Raw genomic sequence first — 17,312 nt, forward strand, 5'->3', positions numbered from 1 at the left:
TTATTAGTCCATTAATGGTGAGAATAAACCATGATGGAAGAGTACTGGCTTTTTGATACATTGGGAAAAAGAAAAGAAAAGGAAAGGTGTGCAGGGTCATCAGGAAAAGTTGAAGTTGGCTGTGAGCTCCCGGATCCTGTTCTCTCGGTTCATCTTCTTGAGTTTCATTCTGCGGTTCTGAAACCAGATTTTCACTTGTCTGTCTGAGAGGTGGACACTGCGGCTGATCTCTAGGCGCCGCTCTCGAGTCAGGTACATGTTGAACAGAAATTCCTTTTCCAGTTCCAAGGTTTGGTGCTTGGTGTATGGGCAGCGTTTCTTCCTTCCACTTTTAGCTGTTAACCAGTTGGCTGCATTTTCACTTTTGGAGTTACCTAAGAAAGAACAAAGTCATATTACAATACATAGTTTGCAGGAAAAAAGTAAAAAAAAAAAAAAAATATATATATATATATATATATATATATATATATATATATATATATATATATATATATATATATATATATATATACATATCATACATGCATACAAAGAGACTAATGAACACAGTGATATGAGGATAACTCATTTGCATAATGACTTCACTATTTTGACCTAGTGCTACCACTGCTTATATTATTAAATACTAGTACTAGTAATTTAGTACTGTAATGTAAAAAATAAAATGAAATACATTTACGTATAAAGGCAGCAGTGGCAAAGATTACAGTAGGTAACATTGCTCATAATACTGCATAATAATCCTCTGAGGATGTGTAACCTCTGTATTAGTATATGCTTATGTTGTTTCCAATAGGTGTAAATAAATATATGATATCGATAGATAGATAGATAGATAGATAGATAGATAGATAGATAGATAGATAGATAGATAGATAGATAGATAGATAGATTAGTTACATATGTGCCCCATGATAAAATATAGTATATATATATATATATATATATATATATATATATATATATATATATATATATATATATATATATGCCAATTGTGTGTGTTCTCTCTACCTCTCTCTCTATAGATGTATGGCCCATGGTAAATTGTTAGATGTATATAAATATATATATATATATTAAAAATAAATAAACATATGCTAAGTGTGTGTGTGTTCTCTCTACCCCCTCCCTGTAGATGGATAAATATAAAGATAGATTTGTATATTTATATATAAAATATATATGCTAAAAATGTGTGTTCACTATACCCCCCTCTCTATAGATGTATGTCCCAAGGTATACTATAGCATATATATTAAATATAATAAATATATGCTAAATCTGTGTATTCACTCTACCCCCCTCTCTATAGATGTATGTCCCAAGGTATATTATAGCATATATATTAAATATAATAAATATATGCTAAATCTGTGTGTTCACTCTACCCCCCTCTCTATAGATGTATGTCCCAAGGTATATTATAGCATATATATTAAATATAATAAATATATGCTAAATCTGTGTGTTCACTCTACCTCCCTCTCTCTGTTGATGGATAAATATACAGATAGATAGATGTTTTACATATATGTTCCATTGTAAAAGATAGCATATATGTGTGTATATATCTATATCTCTATATCTCTATATCTCTCTCTATATATATATATATATATATATATATATATATATATATATACACACAAAAATGTTGGTGTGTAGCTAATAGAAATAAGTGATCTGATTTAACAACTGAAGCAATGACTACAGGCCAGAGCCTTTCAGAGTGTTGGGTTCGACACTATTCAGGGAAGCAGAGGGCAGTTCACATCTAGTTAACACATATACCAGGGGTATTTACTGTCATATTTTGGATGGGAAGTTGGTAGTGGCGCCTGTAGCTCTCTTCAGTCCTATAAATAACTATGCTTCTTTTTTTTATAGTGGCTCTTTACTTCCTGTAGGACAAAGCACAGTTAAGCATGTGGTGTAAAGTTTAGGATGGACAAGATTTTTATGACGTCCTCACGCCCAATTATTAAATAGTTCAAAGGATCATAATAAAAAAAGAAAGAGGTCTTGATGTGTGCTGGTGAATGGTGATATGCCCCTTCCCTTTGTGATGTCACATAGAATTGCTCACCTCCGGTGTCTTTCTCCGGGGAATGTTTGCTGCTGTCAGATGGAGCCGGAGAGGAGTCCTCAGCGGCGGAGGAAGAAGTGTGGTGATGAGTCTCGTCCTCTGCTATGTGCTGCTGGGCTGCTCCTGGGTGCTTGCTAGGGGGCGACTCCTCTGCATCCTTCCGCACGTTGTCTGCGGGCATGGAAGACAAAGGCAGGGGCTGGTCGAACCGGACCTGGGGCTGGGGTACAAAGTGTGGCGGTGCAATAGCAATCTGCCCGGCAGCAGCAGCAGCAGCATAGCCCTTGGATGAGCCATAAGCCTGGGAGAGACGGAAGTAGCCTGGCACTGGAACAGAGCTGGCATTGTGGCCAGGGCTAGCCTCAGAATTAACCCTTGGGAAAGTGGAAAGGTCAGTGGCAGCAGCTGAAGTCTTAGGGCATTTGTCAGAGTCATAGAGGCAGTAGGAGTTCTCTTCTTTAATATTTTGGGTAAAAGAGCAGGAGGTGCTTGCTTGGCTTTCAGGCTGCTCCACCCGGCAGGACCTTGGGGCATCTAGCCAGACCTCCATCCCTGGAGCATAGTTCTGAGATGTGGGGGGCGCTGTGTGATTTGGGGGGAGACCTTCATTTCGTTTGCTCAAAACTGGGAAAAGTCCACAGCTCTGAAGCCCATAGGACACCTCGGAGGACGCCTGGGGCAAGTAGACCCCACTTCCCTGGTAGTAGCCCCCAGCTTCACCTCTGCCTCCGCTGATCAACGAATCCACCAGGAAAGAGTTCGCAGCCGGACCCTCTGAGCATGACATTGTTGTGGAATAATTTGGCGAAGAGAGCAGATATTCCTTTCTGGCTGACATTTCTTGTGCAAAACATGCTGAATATGATTAGAGATACCCCTGCACCACGGCAAATGAATGCAGCCAATGAAAGCTCACGTCTAGGCACCAACCCCTCCCAGTCCAGTTTCGTATGCAAAGGTTCATCTTAGCTCGACCTCTATTATATATATATATATATATATATATATATATATATATATATATATATATATATATATATATATATATATATATATATATATATATATATATATATATATATAGTCATTGACTTATATAAACATAACCATAATACACATTTATTCTAGTAGGCACATCATTCTTTATTATGCACAACATCACAATGCATGAGCTATACTTTTAAAATAGTGGCTACTTTCATTAAAAAAAAGTTAGAAATATATATTTTTATACAAAATATCATTATCTGAGATTTTTCTCTATATGCAACATCTTTTTATACACAAATAAATCGCACATAGGCTGAGTGTATAGATTGGACAATAGGAGGAAAAAAAAGGAGTCAGACAGTTATAGAAAGAGAATTGTAGGAATTCTTTGGGGTGGTCTTCAGAGTGATTCCTAATGGCTAAAGACCATGATCCAGTCGGCATTACTGACCAGCAAAAAAGTAAAATTCTAAATAAACATAACTAATTATTATTAGTTGTAGATTTCTTTGTTTGGCTACTGCATGACACACAAAATTAAAAATATAAGTTTAGAAATGTGAAATTTTTAATTAGCAATACAAAACATTAGACGGTTGGTGTCTATGGTTCTATACATTCTGCACTGTGCTGTTATACAGCCTATAATAGTTCCTATAGCTGTAAAAAAAGGTAGGTAGAACTTTACAACCTGATGTTAGTAGAACTAAAGAACTACACTTAGCCTTTCCCAGGCTCCTGTTGGAGTTTCTGACTTACATTTGGCTAATATTTTCTTCCTTTTGTTGCAGAGGCTCAGGAAGAACGATACAAATCATTTCATCAAATATTACTCTATGCAAACCACATTGCTCAGCTCGGATGTGTGGTGTGAAAAAAGTCAGATGAATCAGAGAGTTTATTAGTTGATTTAGTATGTAAATCAGTGCACCATTTTTAACCACGCATCCCCAAAGCACTTACCCTTGGCTTTCAGACGATCTGTAGTCTGCTAGAGCAAGCTAGTCTGCCTTTGCAAGCTCAAGGAAAATATCTGCTTTTTAAAGTCAGTGCTACAGTTTTATTAGCCTCCACTTGTGACTTTCTTCTGGGAAGGCCATATGAAATGAGCAGGGTTCACATGTTTCTGTAAGAATAGGAAGCCTTGGGGCCCTCTCTAAGGTTTGTGCACTGCTGGACGAGTTACTGAATACAAAAACCATCCCCTACTTAGAGCACCCCAGTAAAACACTTTACTCCCACGTTTAGAAGAACTTGTAAAACCTTTCCCTTTAATATCAGTGCAATAGGACCACAGCCAGTCATTGTACATGTCCCACAAGCCAGTCTGCTCTACAACACACATTGTTGTGTTTTTAATATCTCATTGATAACTGGCAAGTCACATTTCCTATTTTAGCTCATTTATAAACTGCATATAGAAAACACAGGCTTACGTCACACTCATGGTTTTTTTTTGTATACCACCCCGCCTCAGTAAAGTTAATTCCATATTTGGAGAAACACCCACACAACAGAAGCATAAAAAAGTAAAATAAAATGCAGTTTACGCCTATACACACACACACACACACACACACACACATATAATATATATTAAAAAATGTTTAATGTTTAATACATATTTGAATTCATTTTTATTTATATATATATATATATATTTATATTCACACACACACACACATATATATGTGTATATATATATATATATATTTATATTTAAAATACTTAACAAAAAATAATAATTATATATATATTTATATTTAAAATACATAACAAAAAAAATAATAATAATAAATATAAATATATACATATATATATATATATATATATATATATATATATTATTTTTTGTTAAGTATTTTAAATATATATATATATATATATATATATATATATATATATATATATATATATATATATATTTAACTCATCACCGCCAGCTAACAAAAGATAATAATAATAAAAAATATATAAATATATAAATATATATATATAAAAGTATATATAAACTTAGAAAATAACAGAAAAGTATAAAAATAAACACAAATATATATTACACAATATATAATTATATATATATATATATATATATATATATATATATATATATATATATATATATGTGTGTGTGTGTAAAGTTTAATATATATTTGAACTTATTTATATTTATATTTTGCATACATAATATATATATATATATATATATATATATATATATATATATATATATATATATATATATATATATATGTAAAGTTTAATATATATTTGAACTTATTTATATTTATATTTTGCATACATTAAAATATATATATATATATATATATATATATATATATATATATATATATATATGCATGATATGTTAGGCTTTTAACATCTGTAGTGACGTCATAGAAATAAGAAACTCTGCTATATGAGCCGGAGGTATGATACACATTTAACTCATCACCGCCAGCTAAATATTTCTACTTAAAAATTTAAAGAACGTGTTTTCTTTTCTTTTTTTCCTGTAAATGAATTTTTTTTTTACTGTTTCATGCATGTGAGTGAGACACAACAAAAGGCTCAGTGTCACATGTTCCAAGGGCCATGGGCCATGTTCAACAGTACAAGCCCAGGAGATTCTATTGTAGACCCGTGCCCTTCAGATGTAATTAATATCAGAAGTATTGTTGTATAATAGCATATCACAGAAAGAAAGGTGTGTATATGGAAGATTGGATGAGTGCAGATGTGTTTATACAAAGAAATCTGGATGCCTTTTATAGTCAGGCACACGTCTAGTTCATGAAGTTTAATAGCCCAGTGGTGTGCGGGATCCATTCTTTTCTTTAATCACTAACAAGAGCAAGGCAAATAGTAAACTAGTATCATCAAACTCAGTCAAGTAAAACTAATACAGCACATTTAAATCTTAACTATAAACGATAAATGGTCAGTTTGGAGCTTAGAGGAACAATTCGGCGAGTGAAAGCTGTGCTTTGTGCCAAACTACTTTTTAAATACCGAATGGAATCTCCTTTCAAGAACAAATGGGACTTATGTGAATAGAGATTTTCCCCTTACAGAGCCAGGCAGCCAACGTTCTATTAGGAGAGCTGCCTGCTCCATTCTAGTGGAAGGACAGTGTATACTGTAATTCATATCAAAGGTCCAAATAACTCCCAAATATCACTGTTATTTCAATAAACTCTCAATTTAAGAACTTGCCCTAAAATGCTAGCTATAAACCCAAAACGCCATATAAACAAAGAGGGAGAAAATGCAGGTAAAATGCGTGTAGCCACCAAGAAAAACAATATAGTTATTAAATTATAGCCACCCACATCTGTATGTTGTTATGTACAATAAGAATCCAGGGTCAACAAAAATTCTTATAAACACATATCCCTATATTTGTGACTGTTTACATAATAGATTTCCTGAAATTTGACAGTTTGTAAATTGCTTTTTGTTCTTATTTTTGTATTTAACAACTGTAAACTGTCAAAAATGTGCATGGTTGCCAAATAGTTTCATTTTCCCCTGGACTGGATCCAGGGTGGTGCTTTGAATCATATGGAGGGCTCCCTGGTGCCAAGATTGGTGACAAATGCCTATTAATGTTACAATAATACTTTTACACCCAGATATACATGAGCTTGGTTATTATCGAAGCACAACTGAAACCATTCGGTGTAAACACCTTCTTGAAGACATTTCAACATGAAATCTACATTAGCAGGGGATTTATTGTTTTTTAAATAACCCTTTAAGCCTTGGTATGGATATGCTATGAGTGGGTAAACATATTAGGCAGCTTTATTTTAGTTTTTTTTCTGTATAGAAATTGATGTTTGCATTGGGTGTGATTAAAGCCAACTTGTGTTCATTTCTAACACCCAATCATAAGCAAGGGTATTTGAAAAAAAAGTAATTTCTCTTGAACATGATTGGAGTGCACACAGGTTACACTCCTTAAGTAAAATAATGCCAGGGTGTTAATTTAGGACAGGGCACTGTTCTCACTGGCCTCTAGATTCACATCAGCACGATCAAAGTTTAAAATCACAATACTTAAATAACATACATAACATGTGTTCCAAATGTCAGATTAAACCTGGATTAAAGGGATGATACACCCAATTTTACTATAAATATTTCAGTGCAGACAGGCGTTACAATTGTGAGTACAGTGTCCAAAAAATATTACAGGAAGTACTTCATTTTATTGCATTACTGATTTTTTTTCTCACTAGGAGTCCTAAATAATCTTTGCTGGGGTAGCAGATGCTGTTTTCCTTTGGGTAAGAGTAAGACCCCATACACACTATTAGATTTTCTGCAGATTTTTGTCTTCAGATTTATGTAGTGAAAGGGCCTGCCTGATTGCATACAAATTGAAATGTAAGGTTTGACCTTATATTACATGGTTTTGGTAAATCTGAAGGCAAAAAAATGCAGAAAATCTAATAGTGTGTATGGGGCTTAAAACCTCAGGAAAATTGCATCAGGTATGTGGGACTATTTCTAAAAGCTCATTGCCCCCTCAATATGTGCTTCTGGGAGTCTGAATTAAAGCAAATACTGTAATTTTCAAAACCTAGTATTTATCAGTATAAAAGTGTAAAATATAAAGTTTATGGATATATGTCAAATACACGGCAGCTTAATGCAATGTCGCCTTGGAGGGCAGTTAAATGTTATCAACATACATTTCCTTGTTCAGTTAATTTAATATTAGCTGTTAATTATCCGGTTCCATTCGTTTCCAGTGCATCATTGTGGGTCATACAATACTTTTGGCCCTGCATTTACTGGCCAGTTTATAGTATTTATACATTTCCCTGGACTGGTTTAAAAGAAACATAGTCTGCAAGAACAAATAAAAACCTCTATTTATCAACATTTTATCGTCCAAATTAGTATAAAAATGTAATTAAAAATAAGTGCCTTATGTGTGCCAAGAGGGGAAACAAGATTACCATAACTGTTGCACATATTGTAATCAACCTGTGCTATATGTAAAATATCAACTACCTGGGCTTATATTAATTATCATGTACCTGATAGAATAACCAATCCCTTTACATGCTACATTTATATAGGGCTGTATTGAAAATAGAAATGGATGGGTATTACTTCAGTAAAAGCAATGCTTGGCATTCTTGTAAACGTATTGTATCCTTGTTATCTTTTTTTTTTAGTAACAGTGGGGTTGAGAGTGCACAATTTGGTGCAGATGTGCATGGCAGCCAATCAGCTTCTTACTTCATCTTGATCAATTAAGCATTGATTAAAAAAAAACTGGTAGGCGATTGGTTTCTATGCACAACAGCACCATATTTTGCACCCTACAGTTTTAGTAAATCAACCACAGTGTGTTGTTATACAGCTGTCTGTCTGTTAGTCCGCCTGTCTGTGTATATATTTAATTGTATATCACCTGGTAGTCAAAAACATAGCAGTTTCCTCCTTATCCAATCTAGCAAGACCCCTTTATATAAATACATAGCCCTGAGAACAGGTTGTCATGTATATTGTAATAGCAGCAGGTAGCTACACACTTACATGCTTGGTTCTGTGAAAAAAAGGATAATTGCACATTTATCACAATCTCTATATATCTTTATCAGGGATAATTCTGCATTCAGTGACTTACCTTGGCTGCTTTGTCCATCACATTAATTTTTTATTTTTTACATTTTAAACGTGTATTTTCCAAAGCATAAGCTTGCATTAATCAGATAGTGACTGACAAACTTTGCTCTTGAGACAAAAAAAACTGTAATTTCCCTGTAGTCTCCTCGCTTGATAAGAAGAGAACAAAGGCCAAGATTCTAGCATTGGCTTCTCCTGGCACAGCGGCTTTGACATTGATCTGGACAACGCCATCTTGTGGCCAATCCGTTTCCATGTAATTGTAACTATTTTCTCCTCTTTTTTTTCCTGTTGTTGTCATGTTAAAGAGATGCTAGAGAGTCCATTCAAGCAACTGTTGGAAAGCACTGATATCACGTTCACAAAAATGGCTGCATACCCTGTGTTTAGTTTATAGCCCTGCATTCCAAATATGCAAATCACAAATCACAGACACGGTTTATTGCTGAATTGCCTTAGCAACACAGAGCATGAGCTTTTATTGGGTCAGGAGACCAAAGACTCTGGCGGATAAACTGCAGGCCTCTAGGGTCTGGAGCATTTGCAAGGGAAACCAGTTAATATTTAACCCAGAAAGGAAATATCCTGTAAACTTCTCTTTGACATTCTTCTACCTAATTCTTTAGTTCTCCTTCCTTGTTTTAAAACACTATTGGTGCAATTTGGACCTGTTTGTATTTGCCAGAGAGAGAGAGAATGAATGCACTAAACTTTATTTTTCTTTACAAATAAAGATAAGCCTCAGCCTGGGCAATGTTTGACATTTCTCTTGCAGTGACATATAAACTCCAAAGAATTCTGTAAACAATAGAGGATCAGAGAATCCTAGACACTCAAGGTTATGTGCAATGTCCAACAATAGCTCCATAGAAGTTCAAAGCCAGATAGCCATTCTGCAATAAAATATGTACAAACAGGCTATGCCCAAAACAAATTAAATGGAGTTCTTAAATAATAACTGTTGCATCCAAAACAAAAGAAAAACAGGCCAGTATTAAAAATGATGAAAGCCAAAGAACCTATGTATGATGCATAAAATAGAGTATAAACGGGAAAACATGGGTTATTCAGGTGCAACTTCGCTGCCTTTCCCCCCTTCTACTAGGCCACTAAGAAGAATATGCCAGACAATAGCTATGAAAATGAAATCCATCTCTCAATCAATAATTCTCAATCAGTGACCTCGTCAGGCTGAGACTGCAGCGTCAGCATTTACTGGAGAAATCTATTAAAAGTGGGAGCACGTTGCCTGCAGTCTGCAGATTATTAATCATATACTGCAGGTGTAACTTTAATGTGTATAGAAGAAGGCAACACAAGGTAACAGTTTTGTACTTCCAACCAATTTTATTTGTCTTGTGTGCTCTCCTGCTGTTTACATGCACCCCACCAAAACTGCATGGAACAAACTCTATATACATATCAAATATGCGTTTGTAAGTAAACAGTGACATAAAATAACCTTTAGCTCTGGCAACATTTTTCATTTACTCAAAAGCAAAAGGTGTAAAAGACAAATGTGTAGAAAAATGTACAAAAAAAATAAATTTGAAGATGGTCATTTGGGGAAAAAAAACTATAAAAGAAAATAATAAAACAAAAATGTGTAAATAAAACACGTGTTGAATGAAATACGAAATGGCATTTATTTACACTTAACATATGAAACATACATTCAAACAGAGATAGTACAAATAGAGCATCGTGTCCCCATAAACTAATATATATTTTCAAATATCTGTTATAATTGCTTTTAATAACTTTGGTTCTTTTTTTTTTTTAAGGATTTATATATATTTAAATGAGATTTTAATCTAAACATAATCTATGGACTGGGCGCATAAACTCAGATTAAAATAATAGATCTGACTTTATTTTGGTATAAAGGAGTGATATATACTATTGAAGATTATTGATCATTTCCTGTGTATGATGGTTATGTCATTGTCTGGCTGCACAGTTGATTGGAATAGATCATAATAGGATGGAGGGCTTGTCTAATATTTCTGTGGTTACTCCACAGGCCAGTCCTAGACAAAGATTGATATTAGCAAACAAAGTGCATATTTCTTTAGACCGCATTGGTGGCATTAGCTGTGACTGATAAGAGTGCTCAAAGAACCAACACAGTAGGACACATGGAAATTAAGCTAACCAGTAAACCACATGCCCTATTGATTTCAATTGCAATAATAACAGCTTCTGGAACAGTACATTGGATTGTTATGGATGGTGCGGTGGTGATCACAAACAGATAGCAACAACATAATAACCGAATCCGAGCGTTGAAATTGGTCCTTTACCAAGACTGCAAACAAATTTTTGTCCAGTTTCATACACACAACCCAAAAAAATGTGTGTTAATAGTTGGTGATTGCCTTTCTCCAAGCATATGGTGCTGGGAAATGGAAGGAGCACTACTACCCTTATCCTCCCCGTCACATGTCCAGACACAAGATCAGAGGCAGAGAAGCTCCAGATGTGTTGTTCATGAACAAATGGTACTTCCCATTGTTTGTAAGTTACACGCACATCCACATACATGTAACCTTGTGGCTTGACCTTGTCGTGAGCAACCAAAAAAAAAGAAGTTTTTGGCAGATCCGGGAAAAACGTAGTTACTCTCATAAGAGGGGGTTGGCGGAGTAATACTGCAATCGGTCCCTGTTAATTTTTTTCTCTTTCATCCTCCTATTTTGAAACCATATCTTGACCTGTCGGTCGGTTAAATTCAGCATTCGAGAAAGCTGCAGCCTTTTTTCTTTGTTAATATAGACACTGAAGAAAAACTCCCTTTCCAGTTCCCTAATTTGATATTTGGTGTAAGGACACCTCTTTTTACGGGTACGTTGTCCACCTGTGGAACAAGAAACAAATACCATACTGTTATGGTGAAATAGTGTTGCTTTACAATCCTCTCCAATAAAAGTCATTTACTGAATCACTGTACCCTGAGGGGTTCAGAGTCCCAGCAGCACTACACGCAAACCCAGCGCATAAATAGTTAAAAAGTAATGCACTTATGGGCTCTATTAAACAAAACGTGTTTACAGCCTCTGTTTATATTGCTGATTATATAATTTTTATGGCTCTTCAACTACAGTAGAAACTACAGTATAATCTATTAATAGTATTCGAGGAGCTAAATGATATTGTAATACAGGAATATTTTATGAACTTGCACGTTGACGCCTTGAGTTTCACAGGAACCACAAGAAGTGCAAATACAAGATAATTAATATTTTATGTGATACCAATCATTTCATAAGGGTGCAAAAGTTTGCAGCCTTTGAGATTGGTGAAGAATTTGCCAGACAATCTCATTGTACAAATGCAAATTCTTCATAGCTTGCAGATAAATGCACGCTCTTGATCAATGCCTGCATGTATATATATCTATATATATATATATATTGCCCACCTTGTGTAAATACGTGCAGGCATGCAATCTATCTATCTATCTATCTATCTATCTATCTATCTACAATTTCTTCATGCTTGCAGATAAATAAACACTCTTGATCAATGCCTGCATGTGTATATATCTATATTTCTATATATGTATAGATTATATCTATATATATATGTAGATATATATATATATATATATATATATATATATATATATATATATATATATATATATATATATATATATATATATATATATATATATATATATATATATATATATTGCCCACCTTGTGTAAATACGTGCAGGCATGCAACAATCTATCTATCTATCTATCTATCTATCTATCTATCTATCTATCTATCTATCTATCTATCTACTAAGTTCTTCATAGCTTGCAGATAAATAAACACTCTTGATGAATGCCTGCATGTATTTACACATTTATTTATATATACCTATATATAGATATATATTGCCCATATTGTTGTATAAATACATGCAGGCATTCATCAAGAGTGTGCATTTATCTGCAAGCTATGAAGAACTTGTAGATAGATAGATAGATAGATAGGTAGATAGATAGATAGATAGATAGATAGATAGATAGATAGATAGATAGATAGATAGATAGATAGATAGATAGATAGATAGATAGGTAGATAGATAGATAGATAGATAGATAGATAGATAGATAGATAGATAGATAGATAGATAGATAGATAGATAGATAGATAGATAGATAGATAGATAGACTTTAAAATGTACTGCAATCTGGGACCTAACATAACTGACTTTCCCTGTACTAGTTGTAGTTGGTCATACTAATTGGATTTATTCTATAATGTTCAAACCATGTTGTTTTAGTATTATAGAACAGGTCCAGGTAAAAGTCAGTGACTACTATCACTATGACCTGCATAAGTCCGAACCTTCGCAGACATGTATACTTTTAGGGATGACAACTGACTTTTCCTTATGTGTAAGTCAATAGCTAGTTGTAGTTGGTCACATTCAATTGGACTTATCCTATAATGTTAAAACCATGTTGTTTTAGCATTATAGAACAGGTTCAGGTAAATGTTAGTGACTACTATCACTGGGTCCTGCATAAATGAGAACCTTCACAGACATGCTAAACCCAAATTATAATTCTAGGAATCATAACTGACCTTCCTTATCTGTAACCCAATAGCTAGTAGTAGTTGGTCACATTCAGCTGGACTGGTTCTATAATGTTCAACTAATGTCTATTTAGCATTATAATACAAGTCCAGATATAAGTCACTGACTACTACCAGTGACTTGAATAATGAGAACCTTCATAAACAAGTTCAACCTAAATATTAATGCTTAGGGGGTGACAACAGACTCCCTCTAATGTGTAATAGCTAGTAGTAGTTGGTCACATTCAACTGGACTTGTGCTATAATGTTGAACTAATGTTTATTTAGCATTATACAAGTCCAGTATGTTTATTTAGCATTATACAAGTCCAGTAATGTCACTGACTACTACCAGTGATCTGCATTAATGAGAACCTTCATAAACATACTCAACCTAAATATTAATTCTTAGGGATGACAACAGACTTTCCCGAATGTGTAAAAGCTCGTAGTAATTGGTCGCATTGAACAGGGCGCCTTCTATAATGTTGGACTAATGTTTATTTAGCATTATAAAACAAGTCCAGTTAAATGTCAATTACTACTACCAGTGACCTGCATAAATGAGAACCTTCAAAAACATGTTGAACCAAGGGAGAATGATAACTAAAGGAGTAGAAGAGGCTGTAAAATTAAATATTATTTCTGATCAGACTTTCCCTAATGTGTAATAGCCAGTAGTAGTTGGTCACATTCAACTGGACCTGTGCTACAATGTTGAACTAATGTTCATTTAGCATTATAATACAAGTATAGTTAAATGCCAGTGACTACTACCAGTGGACTGCATAAATGTCAGCCTTCATAAACATGTTCAAACCAATTGTTAATTCTTAAGACTTACAACAGACTTTCCCTAATGTGCAGCAGCCTGTAGTAGTTGGTCACATTCAACTAGACCAGTCCTATAATGTTGAACTAATGTTCATTTAGCATATATAGAACAAGTCCAGTTTAATGCCAGTGACTACTACCAGTAAATGAGGACCTTCACAGACATGTTAAACCCAAATGTTATGACAACAGACTGTCCCTAAAACCCTAACCCCCAATGTAAGCCCCCATTGTCTGTCTAAGCGCCCACAACATCTAAGTCTAATGAGTTTGGGCTGCTGATCCCCCAAGGTTTTACAGACAGAACCCATGCCTTTCCCTGTAGCCCCCCAAAAGTGTCAGAGAAGTCCTGCTGGCAAGGCAAGGCAAGGCAACATCACATTGATATCAAAGCATGCAAGGCTTGCTTTTGTGTGTCATTTTATTGGCGCACATTCTTACTGACTCTATTCTCTACAAAAACCGACCCCAGAGTTTTAAAAGGGAAAAAAAGGGGAAGGATTGTCTTAATGCATCCATTGGTCGCTGGTATTTCACGGCTAATTTCAGTGCTAAACACGTGATCTTGCCTTTTATAACAAAGTTTTGTTGGGGGAAATCTAAAGGCCCTCCATAAACCTTATATGCTTATAAAACAGCATATAAAATTTTTACCAGCGGTGCGCTAGATTGCAGAGCCTGTGACAGGCAAAGGCGCTGCTGCTGCTGTAGTTCATACGTACTCGAGCTATTGGCTTTGTCTTCTATGTTGCCGGAAGATGACTGCGAGCTGCTGTGGCTGCTGCTGCTGCTCTCCGTCCTCCTCTCCTTCTCCTCTGTCTCCCTGCACGGCTCCGAACTTGAAGTTGCGGCAGAAGGTCCGGGAAGTTTGTCGCAGTTTTTGTCGCTGGAATAATCCGAGTTCTGGTTCTCTGTGCCGCCATAGGCTGTCTCAAAGAACTGATCAAAGGCTTGTGGCAGCACCCCATTCCTGCCCACTGCGCTATAGAAATTGGAGGAGACGTTGGCATTGGGGTGGTAGACATTGGAGGCGTTCTTGCCGAACATGTCCCCCATGCTGGCAGTGTTGGAGGCAGGGAGGCAGTCTCTGTGCATAATGTCATCTGCTGAATAGCAATGGGGCAGGTTGCTCCTGGGGTGCCACTTACTGGTGGTGTCAATGGCATACTCCCTGAAGGTAACCTCTCTCACAGGCTGCACCTGGGGTAGGTTGGAAGAATAGGAATAGGGCATGGGACGAGAAGAAGGGGTTTGGGGGAGAAAGGAAGGAAGGCTGGAGAAATCTGGACCCGAGACGTAGTAAGTGCAACTTGGCAAATACATGTTAGAGGAACAAGGAACACGCTCATCAAAATCCATCATTAGGCTACCTCGGGCTGTCCGCATTAGCTGAGCTTAACATGATTCTCTAATGCAGCTGCCTCTTTGAAGCAGATCCGTGAAGTAGAAATTTGAAGACGTAAGCTGACGTGGAAATCTATCCCCATCCTTAGCAGGGAGGTGCTGGTCATGTGATCAGATGTTGAAATTGACAAGCTGCGACTATGGACCCTTTTTCTTTGTAGCCATCTCAAGGGAAGCAACAGATCGTCACTTGCTAGGTTCATAGAAGCATGTAATCTGAAATGTAACTCATGATGGGGATTTTTTTTTAGCTCCTACATCCAGTGCCTTTCCTAGAGCCATGCCTGGGTATGGACTGAGGATAATGTGGAGGCAGGGCGCAATAAAGACATCCCTCATTCTATATTTATCTATCATTCCTAAGTAGTGCAACATTAAAGTCTTTGTCTTCCTCCATAACTCCCTGCATGGCACTTCCCTCTTCTTGAAAAAACAGTAGAAGCAGCTTGTGCCAAAAAAACATAGCAAATTTGCGTAAGGACGCGAAGTCACATGTGAACCTTTTCTATAGGATTGCAATTAGGAAGCAAAGTCGCCTGTGCACCCTTTCCATAGGATTGCAATTAGGAAGCAAAGTCATGTGTGCATCCTTTTCCATAGGATTGCAGATAGGAAGCAAAGTCGCCTGTGCACCCTTTCCATAGGATTGCAGATAGGAAGCAAAGTCGCCTGTGCACCCTTTCCATAGGATTGCAATTAGGAAGAAAAGTCACCTGTGCACCCTTTCCATAGGATTGCAGAGAGGAAGCAAATTCATGTGTGCACCCTTTCCATAGGATTGCAATTGGGAAGCAAAGTCGCCTGTGCACCCTTTCCATAGGATTGCAATTAGGAAGAAAAGTCACCTGTGCACCCTTTCCATAGGATTGCAGAGAGGAAGCAAATTCATGTGTGCACCCTTTCCATAGGATTGCAGATATGAAGCAAAGTCATGTGTGCACCCATTACATAGGATTGCAGATAGGAAGCAAAGTCGCCAGTGCATCCTTTTCCATAGGATTGCAATTAGGAAGGAATGTCCCTGTGCACCCTTACCATAGGATTGCAGATAGGAAGCAAAGTCGCCTGTGCATCCTTTTCCATAGGATTGCAATTAGGAAGCAATGTCCCTGTGCACCCTTACCATAGGATTGCAGATAGGAAGCAAAGTCGCCTGTGCATCCTTTTCCATAGGATTGCAAATAGGAAGCAATGTCCCTGTGCACCCTTACCATAGGATTTCAATTAGGAAGCTAGGTCACCTGTGCACCCTTTCCATAGGATAGCAATTGGGAGGCAGTCACATGTGTACCCTTTCCATAGGATTGCAATTAAGAAGCAACGTTGCATGTGACTCTTTTCCATACTGTAAGGAAGCAAAGTCGCCTGTACACCCTTTTCCACAGGATTGCAATTAGGAAGCAAAGTCGCCTGTGCACCCTTCTCCATAGGATTGCAATGTAAAGGCATAGATAGAAATTGCCTATGCTGCATAGAGTGGCAGGATGTGTGGGGCAGACCCCATGCTCCAAGGGAATGTGCATTGCGACTAACAGAAGGCACAGTGCCCCTTCCCCCACTCTGACTGCCTGAAACCAAAGTGTAGCTTACTATTTCCTTCCTAGGGTCAAGTCTGATCACTTTACACTGCACTGGACTTTAGTCATAAAGCTTCATATCACAAAGAGGCTTAATAGTTGTAAGGTTTCATATGCCAAGGTTGTGTATCTATGTGTCTGATCTGTGTGTGTGCTTATAGCCAAGAGTGATTTTCCACCCTAGTCAGTGC

The 17,312-nt window shown here is 36.4% G+C and overlaps 2 protein-coding genes across 2 annotated transcripts in view; both read right to left on the bottom strand.

Moving 5' to 3' along the window:
* Positions 1-3,043, bottom strand: part of HOXA10 (homeobox A10) — a 3,917-nt gene extending 874 nt beyond the window's left edge. Inside the window, exons 1-2 of the mRNA XM_040352914.1 lie at positions 2,093-3,043; positions 1-374 (exon numbers count right to left, since the gene is read on the bottom strand). The exon at positions 1-374 is cut by the window's left edge and continues 874 nt beyond it. Coding sequence (XP_040208848.1) covers positions 100-374; positions 2,093-2,930 — 1,113 coding nt within the window. The 5' untranslated portion in view covers positions 2,931-3,043 and the 3' untranslated portion in view covers positions 1-99. The remainder of the gene's footprint in view (positions 375-2,092) is intronic.
* A 7,012-nt stretch (positions 3,044-10,055) lies between these two features.
* Positions 10,056-16,283, bottom strand: HOXA11 (homeobox A11). Its single transcript, XM_040352915.1, has 2 exons — positions 14,863-16,283; positions 10,056-11,585 (listed from the first exon to the last, which is right to left on the bottom strand). Exons 1-2 carry the CDS (start codon positions 15,524-15,526, stop codon positions 11,353-11,355), a joined length of 897 nt encoding a protein of 298 aa, XP_040208849.1. The 5' UTR covers positions 15,527-16,283; the 3' UTR covers positions 10,056-11,352.
* Between the last annotated feature and the right edge of the window lie 1,029 nt (positions 16,284-17,312).

The sequence above is a fragment of the Rana temporaria genome, chromosome 5, assembly GCF_905171775.1.
Source record: "Rana temporaria chromosome 5, aRanTem1.1, whole genome shotgun sequence".
NCBI classification, from domain to species: Eukaryota; Metazoa; Chordata; class Amphibia; order Anura; family Ranidae; genus Rana; species Rana temporaria.

What these genes read in the sequence shown, in the direction of transcription:
- HOXA11 (XM_040352915.1), bottom strand. Translation starts at nt 15,526, where the DNA reads ATGCGGACAGCCCGAGGTAGCCTAATGATGGATTTTGATGAGCGTGTT. An exon ending in AGACAAAGCCAATAGCTCGA is followed by an intron (nt 11,586 to 14,862) that starts GTACGTATGAAC and finishes CTTGTTCCACAG; the next exon opens with GTGGACAACGTACCCGTAAA.